The sequence below is a fragment of the Pholcus phalangioides genome, unplaced genomic scaffold (assembly GCF_987345545.1).
Source record: "Pholcus phalangioides strain wild (caught in Gottingen) unplaced genomic scaffold, Ppha-v1.0 ptg000008l_1, whole genome shotgun sequence".
NCBI lineage: Eukaryota > Metazoa > Arthropoda > Arachnida > Araneae > Pholcidae > Pholcus > Pholcus phalangioides.
Genome location: NW_028301601.1, coordinates 55,205,674 through 55,233,162, shown reverse-complemented (window position 1 = coordinate 55,233,162; position 27,489 = coordinate 55,205,674). Strand labels below are relative to the sequence as shown.

The window sequence follows — 27,489 nt, the reverse complement described above, 5'->3', positions numbered from 1 at the left end:
ACTTATCAGTTTTGTAGCACATACTTCAAAATTTTGGCAGTAAATAAAATAGTTTTTATACACATATACGCAGTAGCGTACACAGGATTTCTCTTTTTACTTTAAAAACAGTGCTATCTCAGCTCAAAAGAAGGGGTGCCGCCACCCCCTACGGCACGAAATACATAGATTTCCTCTAGAAGAAATATATACATTTTTACATTCTCTACAATATCAATAAATGAGAGGCTTTTAACATAGAGGCATTTCAACATATGGTGTTTCAGATGTCAAAACTAATTTGAAAATGAGTGTTTTTAATTTAGCTTGTAGACTTGTTAATCACTAATTATGAGAAAAAACTACAGGAGAGACTTGAAACACTCATTAGAAAGGTAATTATTTTTCTTGTTTTTGCCACTGCTGCAAGTCTAAGTTGTGCTTTTGTTCTCCTCAGTTTCAAGCATTTTTGAACGTTTGATCTTGATTTTTTTACAAGAATTTACCCATTTCATATTTAAAATGATAAGTGTTTCTTTCTGAGTTCGCTCTTGATCATTACCTCTGTTTGATTCAACATAGTTTGAGATACCTTATTTTGCTGCATCATTCTTAGAATATTTATTAGAAATTCTAAGAAATTTAACAGTGATTAAAAACTATATAGACTTAAATTATTTTTAACTTAAACTATAGAAAATAATGATTAAACTATTAGAAATTTAATAGAATGATTCTATTTTCACAAAAAATTAAATCCGAGTACATCTGTTTTCACTCCCTATTTTTGCACTTATTTCGTGACCTTATTTTTAATGTCGTCACTTTTTCATTATCGTAGACACCCCGAACGGCTATTGCGTCGCAACTCCTGATGGAGAAGACGGATTCGTCATTGCTGTTTTCCAGTGCGTTAATACGTTCTTTCGCGAACTTTTCCATTCTGTTAAAACAGCGGTTCTCAACCTTTTTTGACTCGCGGCGTCCCTTCTGGTATATAGTATGTATGGCGGAGCCCCGTAGGCCTAATTTTTTGTTTACTCATCAGAGTTACTGATTTATTTTTGTTGTTCAAAAATATTTATAATTTTTTTTCAGTTTTTTTCTTTTTTTAATATTTTCCTCGGATGCTTATTCGAGACACAGAGCAATGTCCCCCCTTGTTGAAAACGATTCAAGGTGAATCCCGGTGTGTTGTAATTAGGGCACTGAGGCAGATGGTTAATGAAGGTCCATATGTCACCTACATAACTTAGACTAGGTTACCGAGACTTTTTGACGATTTCTCGTTTCCGAATTTTTGATCAAGGAAACGAAAAATTGCATTTTCACCAAACTAATACCCCAAAAATATGAAGCAAAAAATACGCTTGCAATTGTTAAGAATTAGTCTTCTGTTGTGGTGTCATTTACACACAATTATAATACGTACAAACATATGTACATACTCGTGTAATAATTATTACAGGAAGAGACTTAACACCATGAATCCGATTATATTTTACGAAAGTTGAACTTATACACGATAAAAGTTTTAAAAGCTCTTTTATAAAACTAGAAAAGGCAACCAATAAGCTCATTTGTTACATTCGAGCAAATGTCACCGATGAGCTTATTTGTCCAGTTTTATAAAACTTTAAAAAGGCCGGCATTATACTATAAAAGTTCTTTGACAAAGATCTTTCCTTAAAATTTCAAATTTATTTTTACTTCGTCTTTATCAAAATTAGCTTAAGTTCACCATTACACTATCATACTTCTTTAGCAAAAAAGCCGGTCTATGGCTGGGATTACACTATAAAAGTTCATTTATAAAACTTGAAAAATTCAACCAATAAAATTATCGGTTACATTCGAGCAAATTCAACCGATGCCCTCATTGGTTGTATTTCGAAGTTTTATAAATGAACTTTTATGAAACTTTTATAATGTAATCCCGGCCTAAGACCAGCATTACACTATAAACGTTTTAGAAAAGTTCTTTTATAAACTTGAAGAAAAGCAGAAAGTAAGCGCATCTGTTACATTCGAGCAAATGTGACCAATGCGCTTATTAGTTGCATTTTCAAGTTTTATAAATGAACGTTTCTAAAACTTTTATAGTGTAATCCCGGCCATAAAAGTTTGATAAATGATATTTTACAGAATTTGAAAAACAACCAATAAGACTATTGGTTACATTAAGCTCGAATGTAACCGATACGCTTATTGATACCTTTTACAAAAGTTTTATAGTGCAATGCCGGCCTAAGTTCCCGTTCTCTCATGTAAAGAAAAGGATTTCTTCAATCAGCAAAATACTTTGACGAATTTTATTAAATATACATTTATTTTGCATAATAATAACCCTTTCAAGGGGCCCTGAGAAGGTACGCTACGGCCCTGGAGAGGCTGAGATTGAATTAATCAGATCTTGATCAACCAACCAATGTTCTACGCCTTTTAAATTTACGTTTTAAGAATGACAAATAAATGAAGTCTGAGCATTATTTCAATTATCAAATGAATAACATTCGGATTCGGTTTTGCTTTGATGTTTGATCACTTCACTAAAAAATTAACATGACAATGAGAAGATATGTATGCAAAAACGCATTGTACACATTGTACATCTTAAAATTTGGTTAAGTAAAAAGTTTGCATCAATCACATTATTCATATCTTCAGTAAACTTCAAATGTTACCGAAACATATAACCGCAAAATAAATGTTCTGAAACGCTCCGGGCAAGAGATGAAATATGGGTCTAAGGTATGGAGAATTGGGAAACCCTACTCTCATCAATGCAATTCAACATAAGAAAAAAATTCGATAAATTCCTGAATGAACCCATTTGTAATTGTACGCGGACAGAACGACAAGAACAACCCCCCCCCCCCCCATCTTATAACCTCCGCTCGAAGTACGGGTATACGCAATAACGGTTGACGTCATGTTTCTTTCAAAAAACAAAAAAAAGGCCTTTCACTCAAATATAATTTGTCCTTGAATCACGGAATGGTTTCCCACGTAACAATCTGAACAGGAAACACAAACACACAAACAAGAGGATAAAAGTTCTAATTATCCAGACAATGGACGAAATCTGTTCAAAAATAACGGGACCAATGCTACCACATATGATGGAGCTCTTTATACAGAAATGAACGGACCGGACATAATTTATTACGGCGGACAACTCCATCGTAGTGATTGCACAATTCTTGTTACGCAAAGACACCGCCGTCGGAACTTTCCCTCCAAGAAGTTTGTTAATCGACTGAACACTGCACAACAACATTTATGCACCAAGTTCTACGTTATCATTCTTCTTGTAAACATGTCTCGAAACACCTCGAGATGTCACCACTTCATTGAGATAAAGCGGAAAAAAACTTTTTTTCTTAAGGAAATGCCGTGAATGGTTCTAAAATTGCAGTTTAGGTCATTTGTATTCCAATTTATGTGTACACGAGGCTCAGGTAAATTTACTCAGCTCATATTTCACCACTTTAGCCTTCTTACGATCATAACATCCACCATACAACTGTACACTGACGCGATTCAAAATTAAAATACTACCAATACTTAGCCGTACACTTACCTCGTACACATTCCTCTGCGGAATTTTTAACGAATTGGTACATTCGGCACAAAGTGTTGTGTGCGTGCATATATATGGATGGCTCTAACGCATTTATGTTGTGAGAGTTGTGAGCTTGTTTCGTGCTCTGCTGATGCTGCGATGGGTATCCCATATTTTGAAGTAAAGATGGTAACTGCTTGAATTTTCATGTTACGCAAACATCATGCTGAAGAAAACTGCGAAAGAACCCTGAATAGCATGAAATATACTGGAAATGAAAAGCCGGAAATACGATGCAAATGAGATTAGAATTCAAGAGTGATGGCGTTTTCACTTGTGCTTCTGAGTTTGAATGGAGACACGGCTATAGTCCAACAATACAGAAACACTCTACATTGGCGGTTCTCAACCTTTTTTGACTGGCTGAGCTCTTCCTGGAATAGAATTTCTATGGCGGAGCCCCGTATACGCCTGCTTTTTTATTTATTCATCGAAGTTACAGATTTATTTTTATTATTTAAAAATAAAAGCAAAAACATTTATAATTATTTTACAAATTTACTGTTTTTTTTTATTTTCCTCGAGCGGCTACGGAGTCCCAAGTACTCCACGTAGCACCGGTTGAGAACCGCTACTCTACATGTACATTTCTTTCAACATTCACCGGAGATGCAAGTAGAATTGACCTTTGGAGGGGGCACAAGAAAAATCCAGAGAAATTTTGACGAATAAATTCAAAAAGCATTTTAAATAAACAAAAATTAAGATATCGTACTAAAGATATTTTCATTTTATTTCAATATTTTAATTTTTGATCATCTTGAAAGGGGGGGGGGAGAGGCACGTTTCCTGTGCCCCTTCCTGCGTGCGCCGCTTACAATAGCTGAAGATCAATCCTTCGTAAGATAGATCGTAACACTTTTTAAACATACCTGCCTGGGCAACACCTTCTATAGCAAAAAGCCTCCGCGCTAAGCTTTGACGTCACTGAAGTCGACCATTTCAACTGTAGCCATAGGATATAGCAGTCCGACGTATGCGAAATCTTTACCCTTTTTTTGCAATACAGCCAATGACCATAGGTCAAATGGAAGACTTCAGTGACGTCACGAAACACGCGCGAAGGCTTTCTGCTATAGAAGGTATTGGCTTGGGCCGGGAGTTTTTAACCCTTGGGTGGTAATCCAAACTTGGGCGCTGGAACTACCTTAATGGGTCGTACTAAGGCACCCAGAAAGGAGGATAGACACATCGTCCTCCATCTTAGTATCAAAAAACTGGTTTTGCCGCTCCAAGTGAAGTCTAATCGTTAAGAAAAAGCAAGATAGGGAAAGCGATTGGCCCATGGGCGGAGATACGGGAGGGGGGGGCATTGCCCCCTCCCTCCAGCGTCAAAAGTGGAGTGGACAGATCTAATGTATATATGAATTGACATCATCACCATCGTGCCCCCCAGACTTCCAAGTCTATCTCCGCCTATGGATTGGCCACGGTTAAAAAAAAATTAACAACCCTGTGATCTAGGCGCACACACACACACGTTTGTAGGCTTCCCCAACAAAATATTCTGACCCAACTTGAACTTTTCGCAGGTAAAACGATAGCCGGATGACAAATAGGCGGAGATTACGAGGGTTCCAGAAAGTAAAAACATAAGTGAGGAAAAAGATGCCTAAACTTCATATAGGTGGACAAAGGACTCATTGATATTCCGCGAAACAAAACTGTCATCACTGGGATAAAACATCCTGCTTCAAACCAGGGCCGTAACTAGGATTTTTGCCGCCCCCACAACTTTAAAATTCGACAATTTTACAACGGTACACCCACCTAAAATTGCCGCCCTCTATATTTTGCCACCCGGGGCAGTTGCCCCACCCTCTGCTAGTTACGACGCTGCTCAAAACAATGAAAGTCGCTTCTGAAAAAGAAAGGGCATTAGTCACAAAAACTAGTTTTTAGAAAAAAGCAAAAAGTGTTCAAGACTAGCCTTTTCTTCATAAATTCTAAAATTTTAGGTATGGATATCTTTTACCAGGCACTACAAATGATGTCCTTTAGAGACATATAACATATAAAAGCATATCCCGAAGTGGAAAATTTCAAAACGTAAATTTTAGCACCCTTTTTGCATGAAGCGATTCAGTTGTTTTTTAATACGCGTGAATTAAGGAAAGTAACCAAAGCTAAAATTCGAGTCATGTGATGAAGTGTTGGAATAAAAAGAATGGCAGCGAAATCGATATAATGTAGGCAATGACACTTCGAAAACGAGGAACAAAAAAATGAAACAACAATTAATGACTACAGAACTTAAGTATCGAACAATTTGCGGGAAATTATGCCAAAGTACATTTAAAAACGACGATGTCGGAGACGTCCTTGAGCTATTGTTCAAAGATTATGAAAGCTAAAAAAACCTATTTAAAATCTATCACGGAAAGAGAAAAAGCTCGAGATATATTTTTACGCGTGATCTTATCAGTCTAAATTCGGCATTGCGCAGGTAAAGCGGGGGAAAAAAACAATAATTTCAGTTTTAAAGATATGAAATAGATGCATGAGCGCATGTCGGCAATTGTGATAGTAATCTCTCGAGCACGAGGATATCAGTGGGAGGCGGTGTGACGGAGAGAAAATAAAGATATACACCGACAATTCGGTATTACAAACCTTTCAATTATAGGTAGTTGATTTTCTCTTTCAGGAAAGTTTTTTTTTTTCTGGGTATTATGCTGAGGTGAACTCGGAAAGAAAAGTCATCTAGTCTCAGCCAGGAATCAAACCCAGATCCTCTTGCAAACCGGGCAAATGCACTACCACATACACCACGGGCGACACGACCTCGCCCTCCATATTTCGAACTGTGGCGTGAGGCACTGAAGTAGAGCTTAGCAGCGTTCCTTAACTTCAGCAAATGCCCTTAAGTGGGACAGTAGAAAGAGTGAGATGGTTCTCCTCAGCCCAATACATCAGGAAAGAGACTTTGTGACCTCGGAAAGAAAAGTCATCTGGTATCGACCTGGGTTAGATTACCTGAGGAGACCAGATGACTTTTCTTTCCTAGTTCCCCTCGGCATACTACTTTCAGCATCATACGGACAACATCTAGATCTAACCAAAAATACATATTTTAGCGATCTGGAAATTACTGCTAAATCATACAAATTACCAAGAAACTGCCAATTAATTCAATTTTGTGATTTACTCCATCAAAACAAACTTTTTCACTGAAAGATAATCGAAATATCAGGAATATCATAATGAGTGACGATTTAAAAACTAAAATACGTATCAGTATTTTAACATGTATAAATATCTATACAGTCGACGGTCGTTATAACGATACCACCTTATAGCGACCATTCCATTACAACGACCGGTAGGATAAGTCCCAATTTTTTTTCATAGAACGACTATCATATATATATTTTAGTTTCGATATAACGACCCTCCCAATATAATGTCAATTTTCGACGGGACGAAGGGGGTCGTTAATGTCGACTGTATATATCATACAATATAGTATATCATTAAATACAGTATCATTTTTCAATGCGCACTTTGACTAAGTGACTTCCTTCTACTTGGTTTTCAAACTCGTATAAAAAAAACTAAACATGGAAAAATTGTTTGGACTGGTGTGAACGGATAACATATTACCCCATCGAATTTGTTTTTGTATTTTCTGTCAGTATAAGAAAAAGAAAAAAAATTGGATCGAGCCAAGCTTCGAACGAATATTTCTTTTCAACAGTGTAAAACGGCGGAATCTTTATCTTTGATTCTATTCTTGATCGGAAATGAACATTGCACTTCCTAGCCGTAGCTGTTGTGATATTGAAGGAATAAGGACGCGAGCACTCAGTTTCCTTGAAATCTTTCTCTCTATAAATATGGTTTCTTTCAAGATCGCGTATTTAATCGCCAAAAAGTGATTTCCATACGTACCATTCTTGGTTTATGAAATATGGGGCGGGGGGGGGGGGGGGAATTCTCCGTTTTTCGAGATCAAAACTGCCTGTGAAGACCTGGTTAGAAATTTTAGAGCAAGGGTTCTCTTAACCCTTTGCGCCAATGAGATGACGTCCATAGACTCCATTAAAAAACAATAAGTTAATAATTTTCTCACACGTGTGTATGGTCAAGGAGACCTGTAATTTCTTCAAGGACCCCACCCCCCACTGGTTAGCAACCCCCTGTTTTAGATGTCCTAGCAATTCAACTATTTGGATTTATCCAATATTAAACGGAGTAATTCTCTTTATAAAAAATTGTTTATTAAAAATAGGGTTATTAAGCGAATGGCTTGAAAATTTACACATTCAACCACCTTCAATGATGTGGAAAAAAACTTTTACTTACAGGCTTTAACGCCAATCAGCAATTTTTACCAGTGCACCAGTTAAGGGGCGTTGGTGGACTTCATTCACAAAACAAGAAAGGATCTGCTCCTGATCGTTACTGGAAATCCTCTCCAGTTACGTCCAAGTACACTTGAAAATGAGTTTCCTCTAAATTCAGTAACACTTTCCTCAATGATTGATGCTAACGGCTAATGCCTTTCTGATGCCTTTTATTAGGAAGGGTACTGAAGGGCAAAAATAAAAAAACACCAAAAAAAAAAAAAAATTTGAACAGCTCAAAGACAATAAGCCAGAAGATTCAAGCCATTAACGTCAACACAATGAGAAAATATCCAGAATTTGAAAAAAAAACACACACACACACTCAAGTGGGCATGGAAGTAGCAGGAGATTATTTTAAGCATCGATTACCAGCAGTTCCTGATACATATTTTCATATCATTTATATACAAAGCATTTATTTAAGTTGAAAAAGTCGGGGGGGGGGGCTCTAACGAAATAGTCATCCAGCACAATCAGGGCCGCAACTTAGGGAGGGCAGAAGGGTATGGTATCCGGAGCAAAGGGAGCCTGAAGGGAGCCGTGTTTACTCTTTTTTCCGTTAAAAATCCGCTCCGTCCTGGGACGGACACGCCTGTGTTAATGAAAAGGTCACGGACGTCTCAACAAAATAATATTCAGTATATAGCAGTGGGAAAAACAATGAGTTAATTCTTTTCTCACAGAGGCCCCCCCTCCCTCCGGAATCTTTCCTTACACAACACCTTACTGAAGTTTGCGATCGAAGTGTTGTAAAGGTTTTAAGAACTACGCAAAGAAAACTCCCACCTCCAATTTTACCAAACGCTTGAATAACTCAAAACTGAATGCGTAAGATTCAACAACCACTAAGAATATACTGATTTTATCATTCAAAAAACATCGATGTAGTATTGACTGTATCTAGATAAATCTTACATTTTCTTATGGACGCAATATTGAGAATCTCTAGCGTCATTCAAACAAATCCACACATACAAGAACTGGTTATGTAAAATTAAAAGTTTAAAAAAATAAAAACTTCTGGTGTCCGCAAATGTCGGAAAAGAGGGATTTGGCGTATCACCGTATGCTTTGCAATTTCGAAAAAAAAAAAAAAAAAAAAGCGTCGTTTGTGTTAGGCCCCTTTCACACGGAGCGGATGCGGATGCGGACGCGGATGCGGAAGCGGGTCCGCATACCCTTTCACACGAGCACTGAAGATGCGGGTGTTTCGCCCGCATCTTTAGGTTGAAATTCGTGCATAAAAACTATTTTTTCGCAATTTTTGTAACTGTTTTTCTCCTTCACCCCTGATTCAGTGCCCATATGCAGCCTAGAGGTATTCTTTGGTGGTTTAGTCTAGAGCCACATAGAATATGGGAATAAAGATATCTTCATTCCGATCCTCACAAGTAGTCGATGGGAGAAAATGTCTTAAAATATTTTCAAAAGATTTTGAAAACAAATCTGTCTTTCCGGAAAAATATGAAAGAAAAATTCCAAAAACATCCAATATTCGAAAAATCCAATCCAAAAACATCAAAAACTAATATGTTCCTAAAAAAAAAATTCAGGAGATATCAAAGAATTTGCAAGTAGAAAAAAAGGGGAGGGGTGGGGACGTTCAAAATGTCTGTGCTTAGAAATATTCACATCACAATTCTGTCTTAGGCCTGGATTACAGTATAAAAGTTTTATAAAAGTTAGTTTATAAAACTTGAAAAATGCAACCGATAGGCCGATCAGTTAAGTTCGCTCGAATGTAACAGATGTGTTTATTGATTACATTTTTCAAGTTTTATAGTGTAATACCAGCCTTAGGCCGGGATTACACTATAAAAGTTTTATAAAAGCTCTTTGATAAAACGTGAAAAATTCAACCAATATTATCTTATTGGTTGAATTTTTTGAATGCAAAATGTGTGTGCGTGTGTGTGCACCGGTTGCATTTTCTGGAATGCAACCGATGCGCCTATTGGTTGAATTTTTCAACTTTCATAAAAGTTCTTTTATAAAACTTTATAGTATAATCCCGGCCGGATTACACTATAAAAATTTTATAACAATTATTTAAAAAAAAGCAACTAATAAATTTATCGGTTGCATTAGAGCAAATGCAACCGATAAATTTATTAGTTGCTTTTTTCAAGTTTTATAAAATAACTTTCATAAACCTTTTATAGTGAAATCCCATCCTTAGATTAGTCTCACTTCTGAAATATAAAATTTCATTTTTTAAGTTTATAGACTGAATATTGAGTAAAATAAACTTGTAGGTATCGGGGGAACCACCAAAAATATTCAAGTGCTAGGGTCTTCAAACGACTTAATCCGGCCCTGAGTGAACGTCGTACGTGGATAACGTTGTTTAATAAAAGTATTTTTTTTAAAGTTTAAAAAAATTAACTGATTAAAAATTTAAAAAAATAACAAATATTTAAAATAATATTTCAGATATTTATATTTTTAAATAATTTAAAAAATTTAAAAAGAAAAAAATTAAAATTTTTAAATTAAATTTAAAAGTTATTAAAGTATGTAGTCAATTAAATATTCGCAATGAACAGAACGGCTTATCATTTTTGTTCCGTCAGTGGCCCTTGTTGGCAGGTTTTATTGTATAAAATTGTAAAGTATGGACAAAAGGCAGTTAAAGTTGCTATATCTCAATCTCAGAACGAAACAAAGGGATAGACGTATGTAGGTACATTATATTAATGAGCAGGGACCATCATATGGTGTTTTATGATGGTCATTTTATCATTATGGCAAATAATTAAAAAAAATTCCGTGAAAAATCACCTTCAAAAAGTACCCAAAGATGCGGACGAATTCGCTCCGCATCCGCATCGTCTGAATAGCCCCGAATAAACCTATTGTCAAAACTTCTATGTGCGGATGCGGAGCCCGCACTTAGGTTTTGACACATGCGGACGACGTCCGGACCCGCATGAACATTTCCTAGGTGCGGAGATTTTTCGGCTCGTCTGAAAGGCGCAGTATATTCCAATTGTTAAAACTTCTTCCGGACCCGCATCCGCTCCGTGTGAAAGGGCCCTTAGGGCCCTTTCACACGGAGCGGATGCAATAAAACCTGCCAACAAGGGCCACTGACGGAACAAAAATGATAAGCCGTTCTGTTCATTGCGAATATTTAATTGACTACATACTTTAATAACTTTTAAATTTAATTTAAAAATTTTAATTTTTTTCTTTTTAAATTTTTTAAATTATTTAAAAATATAAATATCTGAAATATTATTTTAAATATTTGTTATTTTTTTAAATTTTTAATCAGTTAATTTTTTTAAACTTTAAAAAAAATACTTTTATTAAACAACGTTATCCACGTACGACGTTCACTCAGGGCCGGATTAAGTCGTTTGAAGACCCTAGCACTTGAATATTTTTGGTGGTTCCCCCGATACCTACAAGTTTATTTTACTCAATATTCAGTCTATAAACTTAAAAAATGAAATTTTATATTTCAGAAGTGAGACTAATCTAAGGATGGGATTTCACTATAAAAGGTTTATGAAAGTTATTTTATAAAACTTGAAAAAAGCAACTAATAAATTTATCGGTTGCATTTGCTCTAATGCAACCGATAAATTTATTAGTTGCTTTTTTTTAAATAATTGTTATAAAATTTTTATAGTGTAATCCGGCCGGGATTATACTATAAAGTTTTATAAAAGAACTTTTATGAAAGTTGAAAAATTCAACCAATAGGCGCATCGGTTGCATTCCAGAAAATGCAACCGGTGCACACACACGCACACACATTTTGCATTCAAAAAATTCAACCAATAAGATAATATTGGTTGAATTTTTCACGTTTTATCAAAGAGCTTTTATAAAACTTTTATAGTGTAATCCCGGCCTAAGGCTGGTATTACACTATAAAACTTGAAAAATGTAATCAATAAACACATCTGTTACATTCGAGCGAACTTAACTGATCGGCCTATCGGTTGCATTTTTCAAGTTTTATAAACTAACTTTTATAAAACTTTTATACTGTAATCCAGGCCTAAGACAGAATTGTGATGTGAATATTTCTAAGCACAGACATTTTGAACGTCCCCACCCCTCCCCTTTTTTTCTACTTGCAAATTCTTTGATATCTCCTGAATTTTTTTTTTAGGAACATATTAGTTTTTGATGTTTTTGGATTGGATTTTTCGAATATTGGATGTTTTTGGAATTTTTCTTTCATATTTTTCCGGAAAGACAGATTTGTTTTCAAAATCTTTTGAAAATATTTTAAGACATTTTCTCCCATCGACTACTTGTGAGGATCGGAATGAAGATATCTTTATTCCCATATTCTATGTGGCTCTAGACTAAACCACCAAAGAATACCTCTAGGCTGCATATGGGCACTGAATCAGGGGTGAAGGAGAAAAACAGTTACAAAAATTGCGAAAAAATAGTTTTTATGCACGAATTTCAACCTAAAGATGCGGGCGAAACACCCGCATCTTCAGTGCTCGTGTGAAAGGGTATGCGGACCCGCTTCCGCATCCGCATCCGCGTCCGCATCCGCATCCGCTCCGTGTGAAAGGGGCCTTAGATAACACGTTGCCTATCATTTTTTTACACATAAACATACATAAAGAGCTTAGTCTAATCACAAAGACAAGGACAGATAGAAAAGTGAAAGTCAGGGCTCCACAAAAGACCCATAAATAATACGGAAGGGAAAAAAGGCAAATGTGAAAAATCGTACATACCAGAAGGTTCGGTTTTCTCAGCAGTCTCTGATCGCATTCCCAAAACCATAAGGATTTTTTTTTAATAACTTCCCGATTTCACAACAGAAAAAGTGTAATTAAATAAGATTGGTACAAATCACAAAAGTTTGGACGAAATACACATACACAAGCACGACACACGGAGACACATTAAAAAAATCCAAAACAACTGTTTTTTTCCGTACTTGAAACGATGTCGAAACCTCCACTTCCAAACTGTGAAATGCTTTTTTTTTCTTTTTTTTTTCCTTCTCCGAGTTGAAAGTTATCGAAGGAGAAGAAATTTCACGAAACGTTGCACTTAACAGGGAAAACAGTAATAATGAAAAAAAAAAAACAATGTTGTAGCAAAAAAAAAATTATGATAGTGACGGATAAACAAAGACTAGCATCTTTGCACAAGGAACACGATCCCTGTTATCACCGTAAATGCTTTGCGGACCATTTGGAAAAAAATATTCAAGCCTTTTTTTTTTTTTCACAAATTACTATTATTTTTCTCTCCCTCGAGGTATTTACTGATACAGTTTTCCACGTCATTGAACGCTTGATGATCTAAATCATCATCAACAGCACTATCATCTAACCTTGATACGGACCATGATCTTCGTTGTCAGCAAGTAATATTGTAGAAGAGAAAAGGATGGCTAACCACGATACATTCACCCAATTTCTGATATTCATGAGATATAAATGCTCTTACAACAGAACTGAAACCTTGTTTCGCTGATACGGAATTCAAACTTCAGAAATAAAGCAGCGCTCGTGACAAAATCCAGGAACTGAAATAATCTGTGTAAGAATTGGCTTTCTCAAGGCAGATTCATGCTATAACGAACGTCAATGTGACGTTAAAATATTGTTCAATACAATTTGTATGGTATCGTTAGTATAGACATGCAACATCACGAACTGTTAGGATGGAAATAATTTCGAAAATAGTTCGTCAAAATAGAATAGAACGGAAAAGAATAGTTTGACGTGACGTGTTGCTGGCAGGTGCGGCGCGTTTCTGGTAAAGCGAACTTGTAACCTTCGCGTGAGCGTCAGCCACTCGGTTCAAAATATTGGTAAATAAATTCCTAATTACCTCTTTTCAAATGATATACAATGGAATCTCTAGATAACGGACACCAATGGGAATGAAAATTTCGGCCGCTAACGGGGAATGTCCGTTAATAGGTGGTGAAATACAATCAAGCTCTATTGCTAAGGATTAGAATGTATTCGTTGACGGGTTCCGCTGTATTTGTTAAGGATTTCTTATTTCTATTTGAAAAAATAATGAATAATGGAGGACGAACACAGCTGATTGTAACTGTTAATCTTCCTTATGTCTTTCTTTAGTGTGGCTATTAATCAATAACCTTCATCCAAAACTAATGCAATTATTGCTAACTCTTTTAAATGCTGAGAAGTACATGTGATTGGACTGATATCGATTGAAGCCGAGACAGGCAAATATTTTTGCCTTTTGAGACATTGACGGTTTTGTCCTGAACGGAAAATGTAAATAGCAAATAAATTTGTCGAGTTACCGATGCTGGACTTAATGTTGATGTTCCATTATAGTGCGAATCAACCTTGATACTGCCATGAAAACAACATACATATACATGATATCAACAACAAAACATAAAAACTTTTTCCTGGATAAATCGAAAATAAAACCGTTCATCAACATGTTTCCCATCACTTCTGATGCAATTTCTGTCACCTAAAACCATCATGGTGGGACTTCAATCCATCTGATTATGCACTACATGATTTCTGACTCTTTCTTATAACCAGAGTGACCATAAGAAATGGATGTTTTGAATCAACTCAGAAGATAGTGAGAAGGCCTTGACACAGCACAGGTATACACATACAAACGAGGATGTCCAGTCAGTCTTGCTTCAGGAAGTGGCAAGAGTAAGATGGCCAGATGAGGTGCCTGCGAAACCGGGACAAATCCCGGAATTCGTCATTAAAAACCGGGATATAACACAGAAGCCATTAATAAAATCAGGAACATTTTCAAAACATATTTGGCGGGCATTACAGTATGAAATTGTCAATTTACAACGTGCTACGAAAATATCATCACGATACTTCTACAAAGCGGCAACAACAACAAAACGAGTAAAGCATCAGGATTAGGCAATGATAGTCAGACATCCCGTATAAATACGAGATCGAAGAGAGTACGCCATGAAAGGGGGGGTGGGGTGGGTGGGGTGAGCGTTACATCACTTGGGGGGGGGGGGACTCGAGCACTCGATCCTATTTTTACATCATTAATTATCATTTTATTCATCATCGTATCATCATTCACTTTTAGAATCCCATTCTAAAAGCCTTTTTCATTGCGGTCACACACACACATTTCTGCATTCATACTTCGATTTAATAATTTTTTTTTCTTTGGCAACAATGAAAATTTCACTTGTTTCTGGAGTAAGAGAAATCCCCCCCCCCCCAGTACCGGCAATTGATGCGATGATCCATTGAAATAATGAATTCTGGCCAAAATATCTAACATAACTAAAAATTTGATTGGAAATAGCTAAAATAATATTGATTTCACTATTCATGTAGAAGTACATTTGTACAGTATATGCATGGAAACTTATAACGCCATCTAATGAGTTGATCATTTGAGTTGCACCCATGGTCATTTTCTGCTCACGAGGGCTAACTAGACCGAGAACTACAATTTATTGCCGATTCCGAGCAGCAGCCTTTTTCATACTCACCGAGAAATTGGTACGCTAACCTCTCGGTGTGGGACGCTGCGGTAGCAACCTTTTTCTGTGGTCATGACGGCGTTTCTGTTATACCCACGTGTCAGGAAATTTTCTGACAAGGACGAACCGGGTATCGAACTCGCGACACCTCTAAACATCCCTTGGTACTTTAGGCGAATATCTTATGGACCAGGGGTACCGAGCCTGTGAGCTGTCCATACATTACAAGTTGACAGAGCACTTGATAGTTATTGTTAAAATTTTTTCCTTTCTCTTTTGTAACACTGTATATACCTCGAGACAGTACACGTACAACCTACTCAAGACTGTTCTCAATTAAAAAGCATGCATATAGTTTGGTTTGAAATTTAAGAATTAAATAGTTCTGCCTAAAAAATATTGAAAATAATTCTATTTCTTTGATATCTGATTGCGCAAGGAAAAACCGTTGAAAGCCTTTTCCGGGACAGTGAGTTTAAGTGAAAAACTGTAACTTCTGGCCATCCTAGGCAAGAGCAATGGGATAAAATGTGCTCCAAGTGAGGAAAAAACATTTTGAGAGGTGGCAAACTGAACCATTACTATAATACTGTACATGTGCCTCACAAACATCACTCTGAAGAATTTCTAATGAATTGGTGCATGGTAGAAAGATTTCTCATGTGTGCCCTATGTATTTATGACGTCTGAGTCAAACATGTTTCATGTTTGAGAAGTATAGCTATCTGTCTCCCATATTTAAAGTGAAAGTGGCAGGTCTTGAATGACTAACTGAACTGAAGGCTTTACTTAAATATTTACCATATTTGCCTGTATTAGCCACCACGCTGGGAAACAGTGAGGGAAACCAGCATGTTGTGAATACCCGTACTTTCTGGTAAGCCAGAAAATTTCAGTCAACGATTCTGAATAATTCTCAAACATCTGAACTCTATGAATCCATTGCATTTTACAGAACTACGTTCAGAATTATCAAATTTTAAAATTGTGGGGGAGCCAAAATAATGTTTGCCCCAGGCGGCAAAAATCCTAGTTACGGTCCTGTCTTGACTGCAAATCTTAATTTATAAGAAATGTCCGATATTGAGCATATTAGTTTGCATAGATTAGATGAGTTAAATTAAAATGTATGCAGATACCAAAGTATTTTTACACTCCTTGATCATCTGTTGGAATAAAATTAAATTATTACACAGCAAAGCATGATGTTCTAATACAAAAGTGACAGCACAATTTTTCAATGTACAAAATACAGCATCTGATTTCCTATTAGGATGATGATAATGAAATTATACTGAAAAGTAAATGCTCAATTTCTATCATTATGAAATTTCTGGGCACAAAACATTTGCTTCAATGAAAAACCATGATTTTTATTCTGACACTTATTTATTCAGTACTTGATATAAATTGATATTGGTCTTTTGAATGAATTTAGTGATTATTATCAAAACTAGCTTTTCCTGACTGGCTGGGAATGGACCAGATTCCAACATTCGAAAAGCTAATGCTTCTCTGAGAGTTTTATGGCATGCAGGATAATGTGGAGGGCGGGAAAAATCCCAGGTGCCATGGCAACTAAAAAATTGGTGTTAGGTAGCACCTAAAATTTTCTTTCTGTAGCTACTAAATTTTAGGCTGAGAGCAGCCCAAAATGTTTGGAATTTATAGCAGAATATCTGCTAACATGAATAAGGGCGGCAGTTTTAGGTGGGAACAAAGAACACATTATAGGATTATCAAATTTTAAAGTTGTGGGGAATCCAAAATAATATTTGCCCCAGGTGGCAAAAATCCTAGTTACGGCCCTTTCTTGACTACATATTTTGATTTATAAGAAATGTCAGATATTAAGCATATTAGTTTGCATAGATTAAATGAGTTTAATGAAAACATATGGAGATACTAAAGTATTTTTACACTCCTTGATCATTTGTTGGAATAAACAGAGCCATGCCCTGAAAAAGTCAAAAGTATTATTGTGGATCTTCTCCTTCCGGTAAAAATTTTTTGACACCTAGATTTTTTTGGGGATTTGTCAAGCCCTGGTGTATTTAATACATAATTTTCATTTAACTACTTGCTGTTCCAATCCCACCCCACAAAACAATGCAATTTAATCTAAATTCCCAATGAAATCCTGGTTGCATTTCCCCCCCCCCCCCCCCAAAAAAAGAAACTGTACAAAATGTCATTCCATGCTCATGCTATGAAATGCATTGAAAATTGTTCAATAAAACTAAAACACACACATGGTGGGGGGAAGGGTACCCAATAACCTAGCACAGCCACATCATCTGACTTTTATCCAAAAAATATCTTGTTTAGAAATCAATCTGTACAAAATTCTTGTCACTTTTTTTCATATGTTTATCCTTAAACTGTGGACTAACAAAGGAGAAAGAAAATTTTCACGAATGTTTGATTCCATGATCTAAAAAAAATGTAGAATTTGCCGACACCTTGAACATTTTTGGTGGCTATAAGGATTGAAATAAGCATGAGTCTTAATTTTTTCACAAAGGAAAGAAAAAGCGATACAGTTGGACTAGCTTATAGCAATCAAAGATATTATGAATTTTTACACTTAAAATGTTTTTCCATTTTTCATGAATTTCGTATTACTAATCTATGCTTATAAAGAGGGTGCGAATACAAGAAAGTTTACATATAACAAATAATTTTGCTGGTTTTTTTCCCCCCAACTTCATTATACGCGGGTCCAACTGTATTTAAAAAAACTTGTATAACTTTATCATAAAAAATTATCCCAAAGTTCTTACGCTATTTGTTTGTAGATCATGTAAAAGTTACATTTTCCACAAACTATTACCAGAGCCTGGATTACATAACATTTTTATACGACTAATATGGATCATTAAAAAAATTCAATATATAATGTACACATAACTAATTTTGCACTTACAAGATTTCCCGAAACACTGGTTATAATTGGAGATGATTTTAATAAAAAAATTCACCTCTGACTCCACAGGGACTCGAACCCCAGCCTCTCATTTTTCTGAATGAGTCCTCTACCCTTAGGCTAAGGAAACAGATAGAATATTTCTCCTTGGAGCATATATATATGTTGAATGGCTCTATACATGAATGGCGGCAGCAATCAACTAATACCTTATGAATGACATGGTCACCAGCCAGTTGACAACATATACGTGGAGAAATATATTCTCTCCACTTGTTAATACAAGATTTCTCAAATGACTAGTTATATATGGAGATGATGATTTTAGAAAGAAAATTCATCTCTGCCTCTACAGGAACACAAACACTAGTCTCTTGCCATATATATTTCAACCTCCCTCATTTAACCTGAGTTTCTCTAAACTAGTAGACCCTCTATTCCAGTTATTATAGTTTAAATACATTTTAAGGATGGCATCACTCTCTGCTACCATACAAAGGTTTTAACAACTGGCTATTGCAAAGATGAATTATTTCTTTCCAAACAAATTCATCTTCGTGACAGCCAGTTGTTTAAACCTTCGTATGATAGCGGAGAGTGACGTCATCCTTTCATAACTCGCCATCTGGTGGCAGCATCAGCAGTTGTGAGCTTGGCCTGAGTCAGGTCCAGCCATCCATGTATGGTCTCTTTTAGAGCACACGAGCTCCAAGGAAAGATTGAGAAGATTCGTTGACTTTGTAGTCTGGTGGTCTAGGGTGTTAGCCCGGAAAATGAAAGGAAGTAAGTTCAATTCCCCACAAAAGCAGTTGAATTTTCTTTCCAAAAAAAATCATCTTCGCAACACCCAGTTGTCGTCAAAACCTTCGTATATAGTATTTACTATACTCCTAATTTATACACAAATTTAAATATATTACAGAACATACTAAGTTTTCAAATTTGAAAACTTTGAATCTCAACAACTTACTTTCTTTGACATCTTAGAAAAAATGAAAATAGATAGAGTCTACACTCAACTTTACGAACTAGTTCTCTGTCCTCTGATATTTCCCATTTACAAACCACTGATTTTGTACAAATTCATAAAAACAAGCACTGACTGTACCTATTGTGTCAGCTCAAAGAGTAACTTCTCCCAAATTCGTATAAATGATCTTGCAACTTTTAAACTGTAAATTACGGTGCAATAACTTCACTGTTTGCTGTAAAACATTTTCCATATCCTTATTTAATTTGATCACATCAGTTAGGTTATTTATTCCTCATGTAAAAAAAGGATTTAAAAAAAATATTGTGCACATACTGTACTTATTTTACTTCGGTAGTTTTGAATCACACTAAACTAGTCCATTAAAAAAAAAGCTTGAAAACTTGTTCATGAGTGTGCAAAAGCAAGGTCAAGTACTTTATGAAATACTGTACACTTTGAACACTTCCTAAATAGGGTCAAAATCTTGATTAGTCAAATGTGCAGTAGTAGACAAAAATTTTGCGCTCGACTCATCAGAAATTCAAATTTCAGAAGGGAGGGAGATTTTTAGTACAATAGCACTAGAGTGAAGAATACCAAACAACTAATAAAAAATTAGTCAGGATGAATTCTGTGCTCCGATGGCAAAATACTAGGTCACTTTTTTAAATTTTCATGATGGCGAATTTGTAAATAATATTTTGCCAATATGCGATACTGTGGCTTTTTAACTTACAATTTGCCTCCATTGTTTTCACATAACTGAAAAAGAATGACAAAATTTTGACACCTTCCAAAATTTTAACGAATGAGACTTGGGAATGCAAAAAACTCATTTTTTTGGGAAAAGTGACAAAACATTTTGCCATCTGAACACAAAATTATTCTAATGGAATCATATTCAATTATTGAGTGTGAATAACAAAAAAAAAAAAAAAAAAAAAAAGAAAAAAAAAAAAAAAAAACCATGGCCGTACAGTATGTCCGATATGTTTTACAGTCGACTTTAGAGGTGTGAAATATAATTCCTTTTTTCTTCCTCCTCCTCTAAGTTAAACATATACACAATGCTTTTATAAATGTATGATCAAAGTTAAAGTAATATTTTTATATAAGGTAAGGAACAAAGTTCTTGCCGGAAATGATAGGTAACACCAGATAAACTGTAGTAGTAGTAGTTACAGTCTAATTTGCATAATCCAGATTGTTTTGGAAACGTTGAAGTGTGTTCTAGTAGTATGCAAAATTTTGTTTGTTGTTTACAACTTTTAGTTGTAATATGGGACATGTAAAATGTCTGTTGAAAATGTCTGACATGAATCTAAAATTTGTCACATCATTTGGTCCCACTGGAAATCCAATCTTGCCACTTTCAGGACTGCAACTGCGATGAATTCTGTCCACTGTAAGTGCGAGAACAGTAGGATACTCTTTCTACTATGAACATTCCCCTCGATAATCCAGCTGGAAATTGACTAGTGCAGGGGCAAAAAAGGTTGCCAGATGCACACTGACACACAAGAAGGCCGTATTGTTTGTCTGGTGACCATGGAATAATCTTCTATGACTTTCTTTCAAAAAGATTTTCTTGCTTTTTTTCTGTATCATCCCTTTTTCCAAACAATAAATTTCTGGCAAAGAATTTTATTCCCCACCAAATATTAAAAAATGCTGTAATTGTTTATTGTTTTGTTCTTTTCCCATTTAAAGAGAGCCTGCAAAAAATAGTGTCCTTGTGTTTTAAAATTGTTGATACAGTATATTCAAAGGGATATCTCCAATTTTTTTCTTGAGATTTGAATTTCTTTTCATTTCGTTGAAAATTTGTTCTTTTTCTTTACCTTACAAGTAAATCTTGAACTTTCAACTTCAGATATTTTTGAAAAATCTACACAAAATCGAGATTTGTATTATTGGTTAAACACTGCATACAGTCGCAACTGAGCAAAAGATTTCAATGTGACTAGACGTGCAACAAAAGATTCACAAGCACGTGATGTTGATAATCACTGATTAGTGTTTACCTAGAAAACTGGAAAATAGGAAGGGCGAGAAAGAAATTCATTGAATCGTGTGTGCAACTCCTCGATTTTCCCAATGGGAGGAAAAATATTATTTTTTTGGAATTCATCTTGCACAAGAAAACTTTGAATTAAGAAAAATTTTTTAACCCTGAAATAATATCAAAAGTTCTGGGGCGCTTGAAAACTTTGACTTAAACAAGATATTTGACTTATTGGGAATTGACTGTACGTACAGTAAAACCTCTCTTTTGTGGACACCGATGGGACGAAAAAATTCTTCCCTAAAAGAGAGGAGACAGTTAATCAGAGGTTTGAAATGCATACTTTTATTATACAAGGGGGAAATCATTGTTTGGCCGCAAAAGAGGGGTGACCGTTAAGAGGGGTTTTACTGTATTTTAAATTTTTATGGAGCAAAAAAAATTATAAAGTTTTAGAACACACCTCCTTCAAACGCATCAAAGAACTCATCGTAATCTGTTTCTGGAAAAACTGGAGATACTGTTGGCGAATGAAATGATGTTACAAGTGATTTTTCCAGTTGGTGATGTTCCTGAGCAAGAGCATGTAAAGCATCTTGCCACACACGTATCTGTTCTTGTTGCTGCTGACACTGAAGCTGCCGGAGCTAAATTGAGTTATGCAAAGGAAAAAAATTCTATTCAATATATTGAAAGAGATGTAATAACCAATATTATGAATTTAAAACAACCATCTTATGTTAGAGGTAATGAATAAAATTGAACATAAAGATAAAAATAACAATTTCATTGAAGCTAACAATATTCTGTATAAGCATTGGACTCAAAAGCATTACACAGAAAAAATGTAAAACTTATCACATAGTGGTATGTACAGTAGACTATCACTAATCTGATACGTATCAAACCAGAGTATGCCAGATTACTGGAAGCTGAAAAAAAACCCCCATCTAAATAGTATAAAACACAATCATGTTTTCCCATTCCACACTTGCAGGAAGCCTGCCTGGAAATGCCAGATTATAGAGAGCTTACTGTACTTCACGGTGAAATTACCATTGAAACTCATATTATATATATTCAAGAACTATTTACCTACAACAGGATTTTCTCCACTTATGTCATTAATCCAGCATAGTGATAATGTTGACTTGCACAGTCAATCATATTACTACTGTGTAGAGTTTATTATGCTGTGGTTAATTCAATAGATGAATCAATGACATATTCAAACAAAGCACACAGTTCTCATACATACAGTCCAATCCCGTTTTAACAAATACCGTTATAGCAAAAATATCATTTCAATAAATGCATTTATAATTCCTGAGGAAAGTTTACATAGCAATAATGAAAAACCTGGAATTCCTTTATAACAAAATTTTGTTATAACGAAGTGATTTTTTTTGTCTCTTGGAGTTTGTTATAACAGGATTAAACTGTATAAAAAGTCATAGTAAAAGATTTTTTGAAGAAAAAAAATTGGATTCACCTCTTCTTGTTGCGAGAAGACATTCAAGCAATGTGACAAACTGGAGGACATTTTATGTGATAAGCTGACTAGTTTATCCAACTGTGTAGGAAAACTTTTCAACAGGGTTTCATCATAATGGGAATGGGAAGACATGTTGCTGATTACAATGTGAACGTTCAGGTGCTCACAAAGAGGTTTCACGACCTCAACTTGCTTTTCTAACAACTGTTGCAGAGCCTGTGCAGTCTGGTGACAAATTAAAAAAATAATAATCAATAACAAAACTGATATGATTCATAAAAAGTCAATATTTGATAACCAGTTACCTCCAGTCACATTTTTTTGGACAATCACAGAAAAATCCTCCCCATCATTAGCATCTGCTGCTCTATTTTTTGTTTATCATTTCAAACTACTTCTCACATGTCTATTCAAGAATTTCTAGCACTTGTGATAGAAATTCTAGAAATCAATGCTCGTCTGAGTTGACTTGATGTGGTTCATGCAACACAGTTGAAGAAAAGCAGAAAACTATGCATTTGGTAATTTTATGCTTCTTTTAGCTGCAATAAAATGCAACTGGAAGTATCTGATAAATACACAATTTTTCTAAATTGATTTTAACAGTATAGTTTTTTTAACTTGAACTAGAAAACATGCAAATTAAAAACACTTGAACCATAAGTCCACATTCGAAGAATGTTATAGATTTTCAGAAGCACTTCAAGGTATCAAAAATCCTTCAATTGTGTATTATAAATGAAAATAACACTTACGTCAATTTTTCTTACAAAAAACTTTTTATTTAGCCAAAGCAAAAAAAATATTGTGTTATTATTTGTTTTTGGTAAACCTATCTTAAGTGTATTTTGGAGGGTCTCAAAAATTCTTTTTCATTTGTCTTTTGCTCATCTTTTTGAAATGCTATTCTATGAAGTGGAGAAACCAAAACTCTTTACCTAGAGAACCTCATACCTGCAGAGAAACGATATGTTTTAATGCATGCTTTATGAATCTTTACCTGTAATTTATCTTGCATTGTACCTAAGGGGATAGCCGTGTCATCTTCGGTGTCTGATTCTACCAGTTCTTGCTTCAGATAATGTGCACTGAACTCTATGTGCTCATTTATAGCATTTATCCATTTCTACACAAAATATAACATTATATATAGATGAGTGATAATACACACATCACTTCTACACAATCCTATTCTATAATGCGTTTATGTTTATAGTGATCTACAAAATTTTTTTTTCAACATCAAGATTTCACAACAATCACAATCACCCAGTGCAGGGGTTCTCAAACTGTGTGCTGCCAACCTTGGTCGTGGGCATCACGGAGAGGCGGCTCGAACAAAGTTCTTCAAAGTGATTTTTTGTTAAACTGCTTTGGGGAACCACTGATAAGCGTTTATTAGGGAATGCAATGTCACAGGTGAAAAAAAGATTGAGAACCCCCGACCCAGTGTTTACTTGTTTAAGTGAAAAGTGTATTTTGGAGTTCTGGGTCAAATGTAGTGCAAGCCAAAAAATATGCATCCCTCTAAGTTCAATGTACTCAATAAGATAGCCAATAATTTTGATATATACTGAGAAATTGAATTTTCTGGATGTTATGCTGAAACTGATATTTGGAAAGAAAAGTGATTTGTGTCCTCCGGGAATCAAACCCAGGTCCCCTTGCATACCGGGCAAGTGTGCTAACCAATACACCAGAGATATCACACTTTTCAATTCCTTATAACACGCATTAGTAGCGTGAAGCGCTGAGTGGAGTCATAGCAGCCTCCCTTAACTACAGCAATTTTCGCCCTAGTTGGCATTTTTGTATGAAGAGATGGAATTTTTTCGGCCTTGAATTTTCTGGATGTTATACCGAAACTGGTATGCGAGGGGACCCGGATTCGATTCCCAGAGGAGACAAATCACTTTCTTTCCAAATATCAGTTTCGGCATAACATCCAGAACATTCAATTTCTCTGTATATTTCAGACCGAAAAAAAAAAATACCATCTCTTCATACAATTTTGATATACTTAGAATATCTCATATGAGCCAACTCCTCACACCCCCAATATCCCCCCTTAAGAACCAAGTACCTCAACCAACAAGTGTCTTGTCTTGTTAGCGATCCCAATAAGATGACCAAAAATTCAACTAACATAAATGGATCAGAATTAGTTTACTCTATAGGAATAGGTTTGGCACTTTGAATGACTTGAGGCATGCATGCTGTATGAATTATTACAAAACCATGCAAAAAAATTTAAAACCTTTAATTTTCCTTCAAAACAAACTTTTTTAAAACTTGATAAGGAAAATAATTCTTGAATATCCAACCTGTCGGTCAACTTGCTGATGAGCAACTACTGGTACACAAAATCTTTGTCTTCGATTGCTTGAAAACTTGATCCAGAAAGTACATTCATCATTTTCATCCAGCTAAAATAGCAGAAAAAATAATTCAAAATCCTGATGATCACAACTAATCTGTCTTAAGCATTGTTATACTGGATCAAAAACACATGTTTTATAACAAAAATAAATTTTTCAGAAAGCTATACCAACCAGAACTTCTGCTACGTCCAAATAGTGATAGCCTTTCCTGTGAGTCCCAGTTGAAGCATCTGCTCTGGAAAATAGAAAATAAACTGGTGAAAAAAAACCAGTTTCCATGAAATCCACTTGTATCACAAAGGCAAGAGAAAAGTGGAGCGTATACCATGATCTACTTATTTTTACATCAATATATCATAGATGCCAATTTCCAGATTTCAAAAAACTGGTTTGCCCATGACAAAACATTTTGCTGCCAAAGAAAATATGCAACACAAATAGGAGAAAATTTGGTATTTGTCAGCGTGACCATACATGTGTATGATCCATTTGTAGGGACATTTCCATATTTCCCTGTAATTTCGGTCCTCCCGACCTTTTTTTTTTATTGTCCCATTTCTTTCCGTACTTTCTATGAAGATTACTTTTTATTTTTCACTGAAATCAAGCAGATTATTATGACTAGGAATATTTATCGCACATATGTCATGTTATTATTCTTTTTTTCGTGTAATTTATTCTGATTCATTGTGATGTGCAGCAGTAGCACTTAGTTTCCCCCATTGGCGATTTTTTAAGATTTCAGCAATAAATGGAAATTTTGCTCAGTTTTGGTATCATATCTGGTGACAGTTGGTAATATTTTCTCGAGAAAACATGGCCACTTTGATATTGCAAGGACTCAGGCATTTTCTTTGGGGATTTTTTATTTTTGTGAAGCACTATTTAAGGATTTTTAGGGGATTGCCTTACAGATAAAAAAATTTGGAAGAATCTAGTTTCAGACCGGAAGATTTTAATTAGACTAAAAAGCCAGAAGGTTTCCAGGTAAATCGGAAGCATTGGCACCTATGCAATATGCAGTGCTTGCTTCTTGCATGAAAAAATGGGACACGTACCCAGGGCCCACAAATTTGGCTGATTTTTGTGTGTTAGGCTTTTCCCTCAAATTCATAGAATACTACCGAAAGTGGAATCGTATGTACACTTATTTTATGATCCTACTATAAAAATACCATCTAATTTTTTTTTACGTCTGAAGCAGTGAAGGCAGTTCAGCTGAAAAAAAGCTGCTAATAAAAATGATATCCATGAATGCGTAGAGTGCCTTCCATATGGAAAAATTGTCATCATTTGAGAGTCAGGACATACAATGTGATGGTTCAGAACTTCCTTTCTCATCTTGTTGAAATTTTAACCTAAAGACCCTGACGAAGGTGCAAAGTAAAAAAATGACATAGCATACTTCAAAATTTATTATGATAGTAATTTTTCCATAGTTGTTATGTAATAATAATGTGAGTAACTATGTGTCAAAGAATGCTACACACAGGGGGGGGGGGGCAAAAATCCACATTTATAGCCACTGCTCAAACTTATGAAAAGCAGGCCCTGTCAATATGTCAAATAGACACGATTCAATCCACTCAACACAATAAGTACACCAGTTGCCTGAAAAATACATAAAGTTGTGAACCCCTGAACTAGATAAAATAAAATTTCTGACAGCAGAGAAGGAATGAAAAATTATTCAAGTTCAGTTAACATACCTTGTGAGAAAAGTCGACATGACCCCTTTTTCAAGTACTACCCATACCTCTTTCCAACCAAGAAAACGACTTTTCTGAAACATTGAAAACATGAATCAATATGACTGATCAGATTAGTCTATGAAAATTGGTTACTTTCTTTTCTCTACACATTTTTTAAGATATATTAAATATTCTTGTATTTCACTTTCCCAAGTTTATTTTTGTCTCCAATGCCTATAAGCATTCTTTTTTTTTTTTTGTGATAACCAATGATCAAGTTAAAATTAGATTTTTTGATTAGCTCTCTTTATGAAATGGTATCTGGTAATGAGCTTTCTTTCATATATTTCCAACTCAATAATTAAATCCAATATTTGCTCACAAGTTGAGGTATTTTTAAGATTTTTTTTAATGTAACTTGCATTATTCACAAGTCGAGACACTCATACCTCAATATCTTTTTTGTTTAAACATTTTTTAAATAAAAGCACTGTGTTTCAAAAATCTCTACAATTTTATAATAAAAAATAAAGTTTCTGAAAATATTATGGTTCCCATATACATCTCACAGCAATGAAGAAATCAAATTTCAAAAAATTA

General features: G+C 35.1%; 1 protein-coding gene across 6 annotated transcripts in view; it reads right to left on the bottom strand.

Moving 5' to 3' along the window:
• LOC149084549 (oxysterol-binding protein-related protein 1-like) overlaps positions 1-27,489 on the bottom strand; it is a 72,622-nt gene that overhangs the window by 30,293 nt on the left and 14,840 nt on the right. For all 6 annotated transcript variants that reach the window (XM_089234966.1, XM_089234969.1, XM_089234964.1 and 3 more), the window contains exons 9-14: positions 26,908-26,981; positions 25,370-25,433; positions 25,142-25,243; positions 23,818-23,943; positions 22,815-23,042; positions 21,786-21,969 (exon numbers count right to left, since the gene is read on the bottom strand). In XM_089234966.1, the coding sequence (XP_089091092.1) occupies positions 21,786-21,969; positions 22,815-23,042; positions 23,818-23,943; positions 25,142-25,243; positions 25,370-25,433; positions 26,908-26,981 (778 nt within the window). The remainder of the gene's footprint in view (positions 1-21,785; positions 21,970-22,814; positions 23,043-23,817; positions 23,944-25,141; positions 25,244-25,369; positions 25,434-26,907; positions 26,982-27,489) is intronic.